The 17419-nt window shown below is 45.5% G+C and overlaps 1 protein-coding gene and 1 pseudogene across 6 annotated transcripts in view; one reads left to right on the forward strand and one right to left on the reverse strand.

Annotated features, from left to right (window-relative positions):
* Nucleotides 1-4589: 4589 nt before the first annotated feature.
* LOC111149228 lies at nt 4590-5588 on the forward strand (annotated as a pseudogene).
* A 413-nt stretch (nt 5589-6001) lies between these two features.
* The window catches only part of LOC111148934 (phosphatidylinositol glycan anchor biosynthesis class G), a 48734-nt gene continuing 37316 nt past the window's right edge, over nt 6002-17419 (reverse strand). For 5 of the 6 annotated variants that reach the window (XM_022505748.1, XM_022505745.1, XM_022505746.1 and 2 more), the window contains 2 exons: nt 13570-13733; nt 8429-9200 (listed from right to left, as the gene is read on the reverse strand). In XM_022505748.1, the coding sequence (XP_022361456.1) occupies nt 8987-9200; nt 13570-13733 (378 nt within the window). In that variant the 3' untranslated portion in view covers nt 8429-8986. Of the gene's footprint in view, nt 6257-8428; nt 9201-13569; nt 13734-17419 lie in introns of those variants that run through there. The other variant, XM_022505747.1, reaches the window with a different exon arrangement.

Here is a 17419-nt window from a genome sequence, read left to right on the forward strand (position 1 = left end):
GCTATTTTGGGCACGATTACTGATTTATTACTATTGAACTTACACCCCCCACTTGACACACAACTTTTTCTCACCACACTGCCTGTAGGGTTTTGGCTTTTTTTTTTTCATTTTTTGCCAAATTAGTATTCTACTTTATTAAGATTGTAGACATTGTCCACAGGTAAATATACAGTGTTCCATGAGGACAGTGTCTTTTTTGTTTTCCTTGAAATTAACAACTGACTGATGTTTTCCATGAAACTGACAATACATCCCCAACTTTTGACAAAAGTGAAAGCGTTATCTCCATGTGTCCAAACATGGCAATTAAACCAGGCTTTCTTTTCATATGGGCTCCCTACCCAAGTCCCCATTCCCTCCCGACATGGGCTCTGTGGGTCTCTGTAAGTCAATATTGGAGATCTCCCCTTGCTCCTCTCAGGTCCCCACATGTAGCTATACACTGTGTCCCAAAATCTTCACGGGCAGGAAGTGGGGCTGAATTCTCAAGTGACACTGGCCAGTCACAGATGTTTATAGCAGCTTTATTCATAAATGCCCAAACTTGGAAGCAACCAAGAGCTCTTTCAATAGGTTACTGGATAAATAAACTGTGGTACTTCCAGACCATGGAACATTAATCAGTACTAAAAAGAAATGAGCTGGGGCATCTGGGTTGCTCTGTCAGTTAAGCACCTGACTCTTGATTTCAGCTCAGGTCATGATCTCAGGGTTGTGAGATGGAAATCTGCACTGGACTCTGCTCTGGGCATGGAATCTGCTTAAGATTCTCTCTCTTCCTCTCCATCTGCCTCTCCCCATCCCTCTCAAAAATGAATGAATGAATGAATGAGTGAATGAATGAATGAATGAATGAATAAGACAAACCAAGACAGTGCCAGGCAAACAGATGTGCAGTCATCTTATTCTCCTGGTACATGGATCATTTTTGTTAAAACAAAACAAAACAAAACAGAAAACAAAACAAAACAAAACAAAATCCCCAAAACAAGCTAAACCATGAGAAGATACGGAGAAACTAAATGCATATTGCTAAGTGCAAGAAGCCAGTCTGTCTAAAAAGGCTACTTACAGGGCGCTTGGGTGACTCAGTTGGTTAAGTGTCTGCCTTTGGCTCAGGTCAGTACCCCAGGGTCCTGGAATTGAGTCCCGCATTGGGCTCCAAACAGGGACCCTACTTCTCCCTCTCTCTCTGGCCCTCCCCTCTGCTCCTGCTCTCTCTCTCAAATAGGTAAATGAAATCTTAAAAAAAAAGGTTACATATATACTGTATGATTCCAACTGTATGACATTATGGAAAAGAAAAAACTATGGAGACAATAAAAAGATCAGTGGTTTCCAAGGGTTCAGGGGAAGGAGGGATGAATCTGTGGAGTGGAGGGAATTTTTTAGGGCAGTAAAATTATTCTATATAATAATATAATGGTACATTCATGTCATTATACATTTCTCAGAACTAATAAAATATTCAAGACAAAGAGTGAAACAACGTAAACTGTAGGCTTTGGCTAATAATAATGTATTACCATTGGCTCACCAATTTTAACAAGTGTACCTCACTAATGCAAGATGTTAATAAAAGAAACTATGTGTGGGGGGACTGTAATATGAGAACTCTCTGTACTTCCCAATGAATTTTTCTGTATCTCTAAAACTATTCTAAAAGATAATGTCAGTCATTTTTTTGAATAAAAGACAATGGGAAAATAAAACATAATGCTAACAAGTATTAATCGAAAGAAGACAAGAAAGAAACATATGACAACAGTGACAAAAAGTGAAACAAACAGAGAAGTCACAGGTCTAAATCCAGCACTACAAATAATTGCATTAAGTGTAAATGGGACTAAATATTCCAACTAAAAGGCAGAGACTGTTAGAATGGATAAAAGAACAGGACCTAAGTTTTGAGTTTACAAGACCCTCTAATACACTTAAAATACAGATATAGTAGGTTGAAATAAAAAGGCTGGAGAAGTTATATACAAACACTAATCAAAAGAAAGTTGAAGTGGCAGTATTGGTATCAGATAAAACAGACTTTAAGATAAAGAGTATTACCGGAGATGAAGAAGTAGATTTCATACTGACATAAAGTAAATGTTTCAGGAAGACATAACAAATATCAATGTACATGTGTCTAATAATAGGTTTTAAAAATATTTTTAAAAATTTTATTATTAAAGTATAGTTGACATACAATGTTATATTAGCTTCAGTTGTACAACATAATGATTCGACACTTTTATGCATTATGCAATGCTCACTACAATAAGTATAGTCACCATCTGTCACCAGGCAATGTTATTATAATATTATTATTATTATTATTATTATTTTTTATTTGACAGTCAGAGATCACAAGCAGGCAGAGAGAGAGAGGAGGAAGCAGGCTCCCTGATGAGCAGAGAGCCTGATGCGGGGTTCAATCCCAGAACCCTGGGATCATGACCTGAGCCGAAGGCAGAGGCCCTAACCCACTGAGCCACCCAGGCGCCACTATTATAGTATTATTGACTATACTCCCTATGCTGTATTTTTCATCCTTTTGACATATTTATTTTATAACTGGAAGTTTGTACTCTTAATCCTCTTTACCTTTTTGGCCTGTCCCTATATACCCCACCCTGGCAACCAGTTTGTTCTTTGTGTTTATGGGTCTGTTTCTGTTTTTGTTGTTGTTTTGTTTTTTAGATTCCACATGTAAGTGAAGTCATATGGAATCTAAAAAACAAAACAACAACAAACAGAATTTCATTTTTTTATGGCTGAGTAATATTCTAATGTGTATATATACCACATAACACATCTTCTTTATCCATTCATCTACCAATGGACATTTAGGTTGCTTCCATATGTTGGCTATTACAAATAATGCTGCAATAAACATAGGGGTGCATATAACTTTTTGGATTAGTTTCTTGTTTATTTGGGTAAATTCCCAGGAATGGAATGACTGGATTGTGTGGTATTTCTGTTTTTAATTTTTTGAGGAAACTCCATATTTTCCATAGTGGTCGCATCAGTTATCAATTCCAGCAATAGTACACGAGAGTTCTCTTTTCTCCACATCCCCACCAGCACTTGCTATTTCTTGTCTTTTTTATTTTAACCATTCTGACTGGTGTGAGGTGACTTATTGTGGTTTTCATTTGCATTTCCCTGTGATTAGCAATGTTGAGCATCTTTTCATGTATCTGTTGGCCATCCGTATTTCTGCTTTGCAAAAATGTCTGCTCATTTAAAATTCTTTTTTGTGGGGGCATTTGTGTGACACAGTGGGTTAGGTGTCCAACTCTTAGTTTTGGTTCTGGTTGTGATCTCAGGGTTTTGAGATTGAGCCATGTCAGGATCTGAACTCTGTTCCCACCTCCCCTGCCTCCCCACACTCTCTCTCAAATAACAAATCTTTTTTTTTTAAAGATTTTATTTATTTATTTGACAGATGGAGATCACAAGTAGGCAGAGAAGCAAGCAGAGAGAGAGGAGGAAGCAGGCTCCCTGCTGAGCAGAGAGCCCACTGAGGGGCTCGATCCCAGGACCCTGGGATCATGACTTGAGCTGAAGGCAGAGGCTTTAACCCACTGAGCCACCCAGGCGTCCCCCAAATAACAAATCTTTAAAAAATAATAAAATAGAATCTTTTTTTGGTATTGAGTTGTAGGAGTTCTTTATATATATTTTGGATACTAATCCCTTAGCAGATATATCATTTACAAATATCTTCTCCCATTCAGTAGCTGGCCTTTTTGTTTGTTGTTGGTTTCCTTCACTGTGCAAAAGCTTTTTAGTTTGGTACAGTCTCCATAGTTTATTTTTTATTTTATTTTATTTTTGCCTGAGAAGACATCCACAGAAAGGATGCTACTGCTGGTAAAGAAATTACTGCCTACGTTCTTCTCTGGGAGTTTTATGGTTTTAGGTCTCACATTTAGGTTTTTAATCCATTTTGGGTTTATTTTTATGTATGGTGTAAGGAAGTGGTCCTGCTTCATTCTTCTGTATGTCACTGGTTTTCCCAACACCATCTATTGAAGAGACAACAGATGTCTTTTCACTGTTGTATATTCTTGCCTCCTTTGTGATAGATTAATTGACCATATAAACTTGAATTTGGGGTGCCTGGGTGGCTCAGTGGGTTAAAGCCTCTGCCTTTGGCTCAGGTCAGGATCCCAGGGTCCTGGGACCGAGCCCCACATCGGGCTCTCTGCTCAGCAGGGAGCCTGCTTCCTCCTTTCTCTCTGCCTGCCTCTCTGCCTGCTTGTGATTGCTGTCAAATAAATAAATAAATAAATCTTAAAAAAACAAACAAACTTGCATTTGTTTCTGGCCTATCCCATTCATTGGTCTACAGGTCTATTTCTGTGCCAGTACCATACTCTTTTAATTATAGCTTCATAATATATCTGGAAATCTGGGATTGAGATACCTCCAGCTTTCTTCTTTTTTTTTTTAACTTTATTTTTTCAGTGTTCCAAGATTCATTGTTTATGCATCACACCTAGTGGTCCATGCAATATGTGCCCTCCTTAATACCCATCACCAGGCTTACCCAACCTCCCATACCCCTCCCTTAAAATTGCTTTGGTTAGGCCAAGTCTTGGATGAGTTTGGCTGTCAATCCCAACCCAGTCCAGAATGGCTACTCTGATCTTTGTTAATAAGGAAGGTGGAGAACCAGGCACCTGTGGCTCCCAAGGACAGGCTGAAGCTGGGGTCTAGGACTCCAGCCAAAGCTTTAGATGGGAGATCTCACGTTTCAATACCAGGTGTAGGCAAAATGTTTGATGCTCAAGCAGCCTTAGCTAGAGTTGACACAAAGTCTTTGGGAACTGTCAACAGAGCCACAGAAAATTCAGTAAAGACTAATGGGCCTCTCATCAGAAGAGGCCAACCTTCTCTGCCTAAAATGTGACTGAGAAGACTGTCAAAGCAAAAAGCTCCATTCTTGCCTAGGATGACACCTTTCCAGAAATAGAAAAATTATTTCCCTTCGATCCTTTAGATTTTGAGAGTTTTGACCTGCCTGAAGAGCACCAGATTGCACAACTACCCTTGATTGGAGTGCCTCTCATGATCCTTGATGAGGAGAGGGAACTTGAAAAGCTGTTAAAACTGGGGCCCCCTTCACCTCTGAAGATGCCCTCTCCACCATGGGAGTCTAATCTGTTGCAGTCTTCCAAGCATTCTGTGGACCTTGGATGTTGAATTGCCACCTGTTTGCTATGCCTTACATATTTAAATTTCTTAGCACTTAATAGCTTGTATGTTTTGTATTAATAAAGCAGTTCTCTCAAAGACAAAAAAATTGCTTTGGCTATTCAAGGTCTTTTGTGTTCCTATACAAATCTGAGGAATATTTCTTCTAGTTCTGTGAAAAATACAATTGGTAGTTTGTTAGGAATTGCACTAAATCTGTAGAATTGGGGGGGAGTGGAATATGGACATTTTTAACAATATTACTTTCATTCATGAGCATAGTATAGCTTTCCATTTGTTTGTGTTGTCTTTATCAATGGCTTATAGTTCTTAGAATAGTGGTTTTTCACCTCTCTGGTTAAATTTACTTGTAGGCATTTCATTTTATTTTGGTGCGATTGGAAATGGAATTGTTTTCTTAATTTAGCTTTTTGCTACTTATTGTTAGTGTATAGAAATGCAAAATATATGAAGCAAAAACAGATTTAGGAGAAAAACACATAAATCCACAATTATAGTTGGAAATTTTAGCTATCTTCTTGGCAATTGAAAGAATAAGTAGAAAACAAACCAGTAAGGATGTAGAAGGTCTAGTTGACAACAAGTACTTTGACCTAATAGTTATAGGACATCACATCAAACAATTGCTGAATCCTTTTTTTTCACCATTGCACATGGACTGTTCATCAAGACAAGCCAACTGCTAGGCCATAAAAGTGAAGCAGGAAATATTTCAAACTGAATGATAATAAAAAATGCAGCATATGAAAATTTATAAATATAGTGAAAATAAAAAAGGGAAATTTATAGCTTTAAATGCTTATATTGGAGAGGAAAAATGACTTAAGATGATTCTAAGTTTCTATTTTAAAAAGCTAGGGAAAAAGACACCAGTTAATAACCATATTAACTATTCGGTGGCCAGGAACGCGTTTTAAGCATTTTACTCCCTAACGTGATAGCGTGGTACTTACATGTAGACATTTTGCTATGTGTAGCTTCACTTAGGGAACTGGCTCCTTGGTTATGACATGAATTGCAGTCTCATGGTTTTCTATTTAAAATAATGGAAAACAGATCTCCAGTTAGTGTTTTAGCATGAAACAATGGATTTTCAGAATGGATCATTAAGTTGGAGATGTCCTATAACTAGAAAAAACAATTTTAGAAAGTGATAAAAAATCTTAAATATTTGTAAATATTAGATATCTGTACATTAAGAAACACTCTCCCATCAAAATGACAAGAAATAATGGTGTTGAGGATGTGGAGAAAGGGAACACTTGTGCATTGTTGGTGGGAATGTAAATCGGTGTAGCCACTGTGGAGATGATATGGAGGTTCCTCAGAAAGTTAAAATAAGAACCGCCGTCTGATACAGTAAGTGCACTTCTGGGTATTTACCTGAGGAAACAAAAACAGTAACTCAAAAAGACGTCTGCACCTCTGCATTCATAGCAGCATTATTTATAATAGCCAAGATGTGAAGACAAGCTCAGTGTCCACTGACGGATGAATGGATAAAGAAAACATGACATGGACACACACACACACACACACACACACACAATATCACTCAGACACGAAAAAGAAGAAAATCTTGCCAATTGTGACAACACAGATGGATCCTGAGGGGATTCTGCTAAGTGAAGTAAGTCAGACAGAGAAAGACAAATACTGTATGATCTCACACATACGTGGAATCTAAACAACAAAAAACTAAGCTCGTTGATACAGAAAACAGACTGGTGGTCACCAGAGGCAGGGGTGGAGGGTGGGTGAAATGGGTGATGGGGGTCAAAAGATACAAACTTCCAGTTAGAAACGAAGTCCTGGGAATATAACCTGCAGCATGGTGACGATAGTTCAAGATGCTGTATTATATATCTGAAAGAAAGTAGGTCTTAAAAGTCCTTATCACAAGAAAAAATGGTAACTGTGTGGTGAGAGGTGTTAACTAGATTGGTCGTGGTGACCATTTTGCATACAAATATCAAATCATTGTGTAAGTTAAAGCTGTAAGCTAGAGAGTTTTGGAAAACTTGCATCTGCCTCTGTGAGTGTCCAATGCTGGAAGACTTTTCTGAGGAGACTGCTGGCAATGTAACGACTGATTTCTGGTAGTGAATACTGTTATGTTGTCGACGTCTGCACAGGTGTTGTTTCCACATGATCCCAAAGAATCCTATCTGGGCAACAGACCCACTCAGAAAACAGCACAGACAGTGAACTTTAATAGAGCAGAACACAAAGTACACTGACAAAGTTTCAGAGTCCACACTGCAACTATTATTTTCCTTTTTAAAATAACTTTTATTTTCAAGTAGTTTAAATCTCATAAGAGGTTGCAAAAATCATACAGAAAGATCCATGTATGGTTCACCCAGCTCCCTGCAATGGCATGTTAACACTGACAGAGAACCTGTCAACCAGGCAGTCCTGTTACCTCAGGTGCAGACCTCGATGGGGCTTTACCTGTTTTGCCCGCACTTGCTTTTTCTCCAATTAACTATTAAGGAACCATTGTCTGTCATGTTTTAGAGTAGTGTCAAAAAGAATATCTGCGGTGGTTACAAAAAGGATTTAAAAATATTCTTCCCTTTCATCAGGGAGGGAGACAAACCATAAGAGACTCTTAATCATAGGAAAAAAACTGAGGGCTGCTGGAGGGGAGGTGGGGGAGTAATGGGGTAACTGGGTGATGGGTATTAAGGAGGGCATGTGATGTAATGAGCATTGGGTATCATATTCAACTGATGAATCACTGAACTCTACCTCTGAAACTAATAATATACTGTTAATTAAATTTAAATAAAAAAATAAGACATTCCTCTCTTTCCCAACTACATATCAGTGTGACTACTTCCACCAAACACACAGATGACCACAGACAGAATGCAAACTCTAACCCAGTCTAACTGAATAACTTAATCTTCAACTAAGACACTAAAGAGATGTGCAAAAATGTAAAACAACGTCACTCTCCTCAGTAGATATTCTTGGCTTGGAAAAGTTATTTTTCTTAAAAATATTCTATGTTAAGATGGAATGAGTTTAGGGGCACCTGGGTGGCTCAGTGGGTTAAACCCTCTGCCTTCGGCCCAGGTCATGATCCCAGGGTCCTGGGATCGAGCCCCACATCGGGCTCTCTGCTCAGCAGGGAGCCTGCTTCCCTTCCTCTCTCTCTGCCTGCCTCTTTGCCTACTTGTGATCTCTGTCTGTCAAATAAATAAATAAAATCTTAAAAAAAAAGATGGAATGAGTTTATATCTTTACACTTTCAATGAATAGGTTTTGAAATGTCTTAATGTTGAAAGATGGAACACACACTAATGTTCCTTGAGACCTCCAGTGGTTTCTAGAGTCATTAAGGGGTCTGGGCTCTGTGAAGTAAACCCCAGCAGCAGGTAAGCCTCCTCCCAGAGTTCCCAGGCTCTTGGAAGTCCACAAACACCATAATAAACCTGAGACCTTTTTATTCACCAATTAAAACACCCATATTTGAGTGAAATCTTAACTTATTGAGAGGAAATTCAAAGTTCAGAACTTTATGGAGTGATTGTCAACAGGGGAATATGATTCATATTCAAGCTAAATTATTTTAAAAGTGACCCTTTAAACCATTATTTAATCTATATTCAAGTACATCAGAGAAAGAAACTGAAACTATTCAACAACTTTGTAGAATTCACAATTTTCTTTAGAACGTTCTTGTGTTTAGACAGATCTTTATTTCATTACCCAAATGCATGTAGACTTTAAAAACATATTGTTTTCGCAGTGGCTAAGACTTTGTGTTGGTTTGATCCATGGCCGTGAAGAACACACAGATGGCAGCTGTGATGAGGACGTGCATTCCCTCATAAAGAAGTTTTGGAGAAAACACACTCCATATAAACAAATGGTGACGCAGGGATGTCACCAAAATGATATATGCAGAGACTGGAAAAGAACAGGTCAGTGCGTAGCAGAAGCAAGCGTGACTCAGTGCAGAACCACTGTTAATACAAGGGGAATGTGTATTAGTATATGGCACTTTTGCATCACATAAGGTATGAACACACACGTAATCAGTATTTTTATTGTGGAAATGACCGTGGTAACTCTTGTTCCTGGTATACCCCCTGCCCAATCTGGTCAGTCTGGTGGGCCCATCCAAGGGGACAACAGCTGCAGGTGGCGGCCTTGTCACTTTCCAGTGACTCAACCTGCAAAATATTTGTGAAAAGTGTATCCCCAAATTTTGCAATAGTTATATTTAAGAGTTATGTGCATGTACTACTGTAAAATACATCACAAATGCTATGAAACATAATGAAATGAAAATCACACAGGATGAGAAACATGTTTTGAGCTCTGCTTTGTGCTGCCCAGTGAGGCATCTGATGGGTCTGGTCTGGGGACACTGGCCTGAGAGGGTGTGCTAAGCAAATTAACAGCAAAGAAGAGCATTCTCAAACATGTGCACACCCTCAAAGCATACGCCTATCCTCCCTTTCTTGTCAAACCATCACACAATCATTACAGAAATCTAACCTATTCTTGAAGGCAACTTCCTGAGACTGCTTCTTCTAAAATGAGAGTTCCATCACACACTCACAACACCTCACAGATCCTCAGAGGCCAGGATTTCCAGGCTCTTGTTAAAGCCCAGTTCCATTTCTGACGTCTCCCCTCAAACACCACAATGACTACAGGTGGCCTTTCTGGGGCTGGTAAATGCCGCACGTCACCGCTGCCCACCCCTTCCTGAAATATGACCCCCATTACACATGCAGCCACCCTCACTGTGTAGGACTCACATCAGCACGGCTGTGTACAGGGATGGGGACGTGGGATTACTGGAGTCCCAGGTGGGGAGCAGATGGTCTTTGTGCTCTAGGGGATCTGGGGGGGGGCACCATGATCACACTGGGAAGGGTCTGGGCATGAAGGATGAGCAATGAGGAGTTCTGTGTGTAGGGGGAGCAAAGACCCTGAGGTGGAGAAGCGAGTGTGTACAAGTGTGCCTTGGTGTGTGTGCACATATGTGCTCCGCAAAGGGGCTCCTAGGCCTAGCGACCCAGCGCCACTACCTGTGCCACTCAGATCCCCTCGGCAGGCTCAATGTCTGACAAAAGGTGCCAACAGCCACTCAGGGGCCAAAGGATGCCTGGCCCCTCACACTCACAGCTCTTGCCTTCAGCTGAGCCCTCACCAAACCTCACTGGCTCCCCATCTTGGGCCTTGGTGCCAATCCTTTCTTTCTGCTGGGTTCTCTAGCTGTTGCCTCGCCCCCTGGCAGGGAACAGTCTGTTTGCTTCTACTTGCCACCATCCTGTGGCCTCGCCCCTGTGCATGTACTCCTCCTCGCTCCCTTGACTGGTTATGAGTACTTTTACCCATATGCACTTCTTTGGGAGGCCATCCTGACCAAACCCAGCAGACTCAGGGGCTCGGCCATTCTGACCTCATCTCTGTGACATGCTCAGCAGATGACTGACTCATCTTTCTGCTAATGCTGCCAGACCATGAACTCCTCGGGGGAACCCTTGCGCCTGCACCTTGGGTCCCACTCAAGATCCAGTCCCTCAGGCAGAGATCTCAAGGGAGCTGGGCCCTGTGACATTACTTCATTAACTCCTTCAAGGGCCACTGCACCAACACCTGCTGAGGGAAACTCTTGGGAAAAGCTTCATGGAGGAAGCTTGTGGCTCATGGCGCTGCTACCCTCTTCTGGGAAGTGTCATGGAGTCTGTGCTCAGACAAGAGCCTACTGACCAGACAGTGAGGGTGATGGGGCTCCCAGGAACCTGCCCCTCCTGGCATTTCAATGTCACACAAAGCAAACACTGACTTATTCAGAAGACTCTGCCTTCTTACTGCCATAGCAACATCCAGTAGGGTCACCATTCACAAAACTTTAGCAAAGAACCATGTGCACCTAAGGGTAATGGATGAAGGCCTTGCAGCCTGGCTCATCACGGCTGTCCACCAGGCTCCAGACCCGAAGCCAGTTCCTGAAGCCAAGCATCATGGACCACCCAAGACCCAATTTTTGAGCCATGAGAAATATTTTTTTTCTACCATTTTAATCTGGCTCTAGTTTTCTTGACTTTGAACCACTCCCACCCCAAAACCAATGAGTAAATTTTGATGTTTTAAGCTTTTAAAAAAGGAAAAGGAAAACCCTTTTTTAAAATAAAAGAGAAACATTCCTTAATTAGGGAAAATATCCTATAATACTCCTAGGCCAATTAAAATGCCTTCAGCTTACTTATAAAAAAATGCTTTGTCTTTTTGTCTCCCCAGTATAAACAGATGAAAATGCAGGAAAGTCAAACTGTGATTTCAGCCCCAAGGAAGCTGTCCTTCATAGCAGTCCAGGCTCTCACTGTCTGGCCCTCCTCCGCCCTGGCGCACCCATCCAGCTGATCTGTACGCTGCAGGTATGGCCTGCTTCGCGGTGCCACATGCACTGTGGCAGATAAGTTCTCCAAGGCCAACTCGTGGCCCCCTAAGTCCCCCACACATGATGGCACTGACGAGGATTGAGGCCTCTGAACCTGACCTAATCCTAGGCACAGAGACATCAAGGAGCCTGCTAGGGAGAGAACCAATGGCTCCGTGGTGGTCTTGCAGCCCACATGGGTTCGAAGACAGAATGAAAGCCTGAACACCCCTCTGCTCAGCCAGCAGTACCTTGGCTTGCAAGTGCTGACCACCAGCCCTGCAGGGCCTCTAAGAGGACTCTCTCTTGGATGATCCCAAAGTGTGTGTACGAGAAAGACAAGGTCACTTATAGGCATATTCCTTGTCCTCAGGAAAACCAGCTGGAGGAAAGAGAGTCCCACATTTGGAAAAGCTGAGTGTTAACCATGGCAATTTAGAGGGGAGGCTAGAAGGTCTCTAGAACAGGAAGCCTGCTCTCCACACCTGAAGCTGTTACTAGATTTCTTGCTCTAAACTTTGACTTGAGAGTGTCACCCCACTCACACCTACACTCCCTTTCACCCCATATGTAACTGGGCAATGGCAGAAGATGGTGGCTTGTGGACAGGAACTTCGGGGCAGAAGTCAAGGGTCACCACGGTTTGGGTCCCAGGAGCCAGTCTGGGGTGAGAATGAGAGGAATCCCATGAAGTATGTGGGGACCCCAAGTGCTATCCTGAGAGGTGGGGCCTGAACATGTCCCTGGAGCTTCAAACATGGGGTTAACAGTCACCACAACAAGGGCTGCATTTTTTTTTAAAGGGCTGCATTTTTAATAGGGGGCAGAGAAGTGGGGGCTAAAGGAGTAATAGGAACAGGAAGCCTTGACTTCCCCTAGGTGATACCCCCGGGAAGACTGGAGACAGTGGGACATTAGGGAGGAACAGTGTCCTCCTGGGGTCTCCCTAACTGGCTGTGATCTACATGTCCTGCGGCCCACTCAGCACAAGGCTGGTCCAGCTCCTGAGCAAGGTGCTGGCATCTGGGTGAGCGGCGGTGGTGGGGCATGCCTGTGGGTTGACTGTGTAGCTTAAGAAATGCACAGGGGCTTCTGGGAGGGGGGCACTGGGGGAGCCCTGACAGACACGGCATGGCTACCCATGCTACCTGCAGCACCGGTGGGACTCCTCGTGTAGGCTCCACAACCCTGGAGGCAATACCATCTTCCCATTTTACAGAAGGAAAGTGCAGAAACAGAAAGCCCACATATCACTCAGGCCACACTCTGCCAGGCTGGAGCCAGGCACTGAGGTTATCATGGTGCCCAAAGACCGCCAAGTCCCCGCCTTAAGAAGCCCCCTTCTGGGAGGACCAATGCATAAACAAATAATAAAGCACCAAGGAGCGGGATGGGCAGGAGGGTGGGGTGGGCTCTCCCTTCGGTCTGCGGGTCCATGTGGAGCCTGAGGGGGCCTCTCAGGGGCAGGACAGGGCATGGCCACCAAGTGAGAAGCCCTTTCAGGCCTGTGCAGACTCCTCTTTGCACCAGGGCCCCTGGAGGTGAGAACGAGCATATCTTGTCTTCATGCCCCAAATGGAAGACCCCTCCCTGCCCACGCCACCCAACCAGGCCACCAGCAAGCAGAGAAGCCGAGAAGGGATTTTCCTTCCTGTGCCCCAGGAAATCACATCCTGGTGTGACCTGGAAGAGAGCAGCTGAAGCTGGATACTCCCATAGCCTCCCAGCCATCCTGACACAGGGTGGCCACAGACCTGCTCTTGCACCGGCCTCTGGCCCACATGCTGTGGACTGTTCACTCTTACGTAAGGAAGAGAAAACTGATGAAGGCCGTTAGGCCCTTGGGGTTCAGAACCCTGTATCTGGAATAAGGTTCTCTCTTCAAACTGTCAACCTGCCATCAGATTTTGTGCTGAAAGACAAAGGAGGAACTTCACCTGTGGGTTTCTGTGCTCAGGAAGCTCACTAAGTGGCTGGCCCATAGCACAGGCCCTGCGAATGTGGCAAATGCTGTCAGGAACGCAGCTGGGACCTCCATGTAGGTGTCCAGGCCCACGAAGCCTGCTGAGACGTCCACTGTGGCTATGTTGTTGGAGTTTCCCTGGAACACAAGGAGAAGCAGCACTGACACGGCCACCAGCAACCATAAAAAGCTGCGTGCGGTCATGGCGACATGGACACACAGGAGCCCCAGCCCCCACCCTCTCCTGTCCTACCTCGCTCCAGGTCGGGAGGAGCAAGTGAAATGTCTTCTACCTTTAAGAAACTCAAAAAATGTAAGTCTGCTGATGCACCATGGCAAATTCCAAACTCTTTTCAGCTCTATCTACCTGAGACAGACACGCCGACCTCCCTGCGCAAGGACCTGTCTGAGGGCTGTACCTGGCCATGGGGGGCAAAGTGGCCAAGGAGAGGCTGAGGGCAGTGTTGCCATATGGCCTCTGCAACAGGTGGACACGGCTGGTAGGCAGGACAGGGCATGCTAGTCACTGGGAGGGCTTGGCCACTAGGTGTCTAGCTGACGTGTGAGACCCGAGACCTTGCAGGTCACAGCCCAGCCCCGGGGTGGGGGTGGGGTGGGGGGATTGGGGGATGTACAGCTCACCCTGCCCAGGAAGGTGGGGTTTGCATCCAAGGGAAACCTCTCTCAAGATTCAGCTCTTCTCTCCACATGTAGTCTTTATCACTGCTGGTGTCCTTTCCTCAACTACTCAGGACATTTTTAAGTCTGACATCTGCCTTGGTCCATCTAAGACCCCTCCTGGAACCACTTCTTAATGACCCAGGACACAACTCCAGAGGGGGTTTTTGGCTTCACAAATGTGACAGTGGAACTCCACTGCCACCTCCTTTGCTGCGTCACTCCAGGTGGCCACCAGGTCATGCTGGCAGACCTCCAAAATATCTCAAAGACAGGCATTCACTCCTGTCCTCACACCCCTCTTACAGCAGGCCCCTCCCCTGACAGCAAGCTCCACTGTGCAGCTTCCCCTTCATCCACTTTGCCCGTGGCTGCCTAGGCTCTCTCCTGATGACCTAATTCCTACTTAGAAGCCCCTCGCTGTAGACAGAGGAACTCCCAGAGCTGCTGAGAGGAGGGAAGAGCAAGAACCCCAAGCGCTGCAGCAAGGGGAGGCGTGATGACGACAGACTCGTGGCTCCAGCACTGGGAAGTCGATGGAGGTCCCACTGAAGCTGCCTCAGTCGCGGAAAGAGAGGGTTGGCCACAGACCATTATGGTCCAGGCCGCCTGCTCTGCTGCTTTACTTGCATTAACTCATTTAATCCTCAACTGTTCTGATGTGGTGCCATTGTGACTCTCAGGGAACTGGTGGGAAACAGGCAGAACACGCCAGAGGAGGCCAGCTGGGCATCACACTCCCAACCCCTGTACTATCAGGAGTCCCCGCGCTGAGGGCAGGAAGGGGGGGGGCAGCAAGCCTGTAGGTCTTCTCCCAGGAAACCTGACCACGAGGGAAGGGCAAGGGGGAGCGTTGAGACGAGGGAGGTCCGCCTTGCTATTGGTCACTGCCTGATGTACCAGGGTCTGTGCTCATTCTGTGTGCCGAAAGACCCCCAGCACAGACCACGGTGTTCCTGCAGGGGCACCGGGGCTCCTGGACACGTGCGTTCCACTGCCAAGCACCAGCACCATGTACCATTATGGACGCCTCGTCACTCCCCATGGAATATGGCCACAGAGGAGCATAGTGAATGTGAGGTGGTCTCCTCACTAGGGGCGTGACAGTGGCTCCATCACTCTTCCTGATGCCAAAGCCTTAGCATAGGCCAGAGGGCCTAACCAGCAAACACCTTCTTCTTCTGAGCTAAGAGGGAAACCACCAGAATCTCGTCATCTGTGCCAGTAGGGTCTACCATGTGACCAACTGCCACTCCTATGTGGAGCCCTGGCTATCCACGCACCTCTGGGGCAGGAGTGTTCTGTGCTCACCGGACATGCTTGCTGTCCAGCACAGTGCCCAGAACTGGATAAGGGAGGGGGCTTGGCAATTTTCCATGGTGATGGCATTCCCATTCCCCACCAAGGCACTTGTGATCAGAGACACAGAACTGGATGGAGGCCACCACCAAGATGAGGCCTGTGTGTGACTTTCAAAGAGAGGACTTTGAGACGGACAGGCCGTCTAGAAACTTCTGGAAAGCTTAGCAAAGCCTGAAGTCCTTCTACAGCAATACATCAGCTACAGTGAATGGCTAAGCATGAAAGAGCCGCTGCCAACAAGGCCAAGCAGATCTCCCCCAGAGGCTGACTCCAGACCCGCGTCTCTCTCCTCTGCGACTTGTGCTGGTGTTTACAACAGCTTCCTTCATCCTTCTCCCCTTCTGAGTTGGAATTCCTGGGCAAACTGCACTCCCTCACATCCGTGAGGCTGGTAACCTTTTACATTTCTTCTGATTGGTAAGAAAAGCTGTGGTGTCTGAGATGGGGCTACTGGACACCACGGAGACACACACAGCTGAACCACTGCGTGGCTCAGCAGAGGCCAGCCTGCACAGGGTGGAGCTGACCAGCACTTCTCCAGGCGCTGCATGCTGGTCATTAGTGTGGTCTTCGGTCACCAACACCTCCTGGGATGGGGCAGCGACTCCAGGGAGGTCCGATCACTCTCTAGGTCCTATAGACCCCAGTCAGGCCTCCCCTACAGGTCCTGAGGAACACCGGCAAGCACCGAGAGCAACTACGCAGGATACCTACCTCCTGTTTGTCACTACTTGGTCCTCACAGCAGCCAAAGAGGAGATAAGCTGTTGAGTGGCCCATTTTATAGATGAGACGAGGGCACAGCAGGTGCCTGCCAGAGGCCGCCTGGCTTAGAAGTGCCAGACACCAGTGTTAGGGGCTACAGCTACCCACGTGCAGGGCTGGACAGAGTACAGGGGTCCTCCAGGAAAGATGGATGGTAAAGAGGGTTTGAGGGTCAGGTTACATTCTCTAGGACTTATGGATTTCTAGAACTTCCTCCTCACCCCCTCTGGGTTTCTGGGAACAGACAGAGAACAGTGAGGGAGGTGCTCTGTGGGTGACACCAGGAGTACCAACAAAGCATGGAAGAAGCCCCAGGCCCACCTGTTGGGACAAACACACCACATGTGCTCCTAAGGACTGAATGAAGAGGGTGCGCAGAGACAGTACAGAACCTCACTTTAAAGACGGCAAAACAGAACAGAGTGCTCAGGGCCTTCCGCATAGTTCCTCCACCAGAGGGTGTGAAGCCAGCAGGGGAGTGTGGGGAGCTGTGCCCACCCTCGAGGGTACCAGAAGCAGCCACTAGATGGAGGGTGGGGCCCTCTGAACCAGGGCAGAAATGCAGGAAGGCTGGGATGGAAATGAGTCCCTCCAAGACTAGGAGCTGGTCCTTTTGTCCACTTGTCCAGGTGCCACTCCAAGCATGTAAGCGAATACTACGGTGCATCCTGGAGGTGGCTTAGACTTTCCTCTGGTGGGCCCTTTAACACCGGGGAGAAGACATGATGACCACGACCGAGTGAGGACACCCAACAGCATCCAGCACTGATGGCCAGGGGAAGGGCAGAGAGTCCGGTAATTGCCTCATCAGGGAAAGCAATGGAACTGTGATGTGTGTCCCGAACAGGTCATGGTAAACAGATCAGTACACAACCACGTACTGTCTTAAGCACTCCTGGATCCATACTGAGGGTGTCCGTCTTAAGTAACTAAGCGTATTTTATCCTATCAAACGCACATAGGATTTAAGCATCATTCCCCACACCACATTGACAGTTCCTTTACCAAACAACCTTTTTA

The sequence above is a fragment of the Enhydra lutris genome, unplaced genomic scaffold (assembly GCF_002288905.1).
Source record: "Enhydra lutris kenyoni isolate GAN:26980312 unplaced genomic scaffold, ASM228890v2 scaffoldscaffold21, whole genome shotgun sequence".
Lineage (NCBI taxonomy): Eukaryota > Metazoa > Chordata > Mammalia > Carnivora > Mustelidae > Enhydra > Enhydra lutris.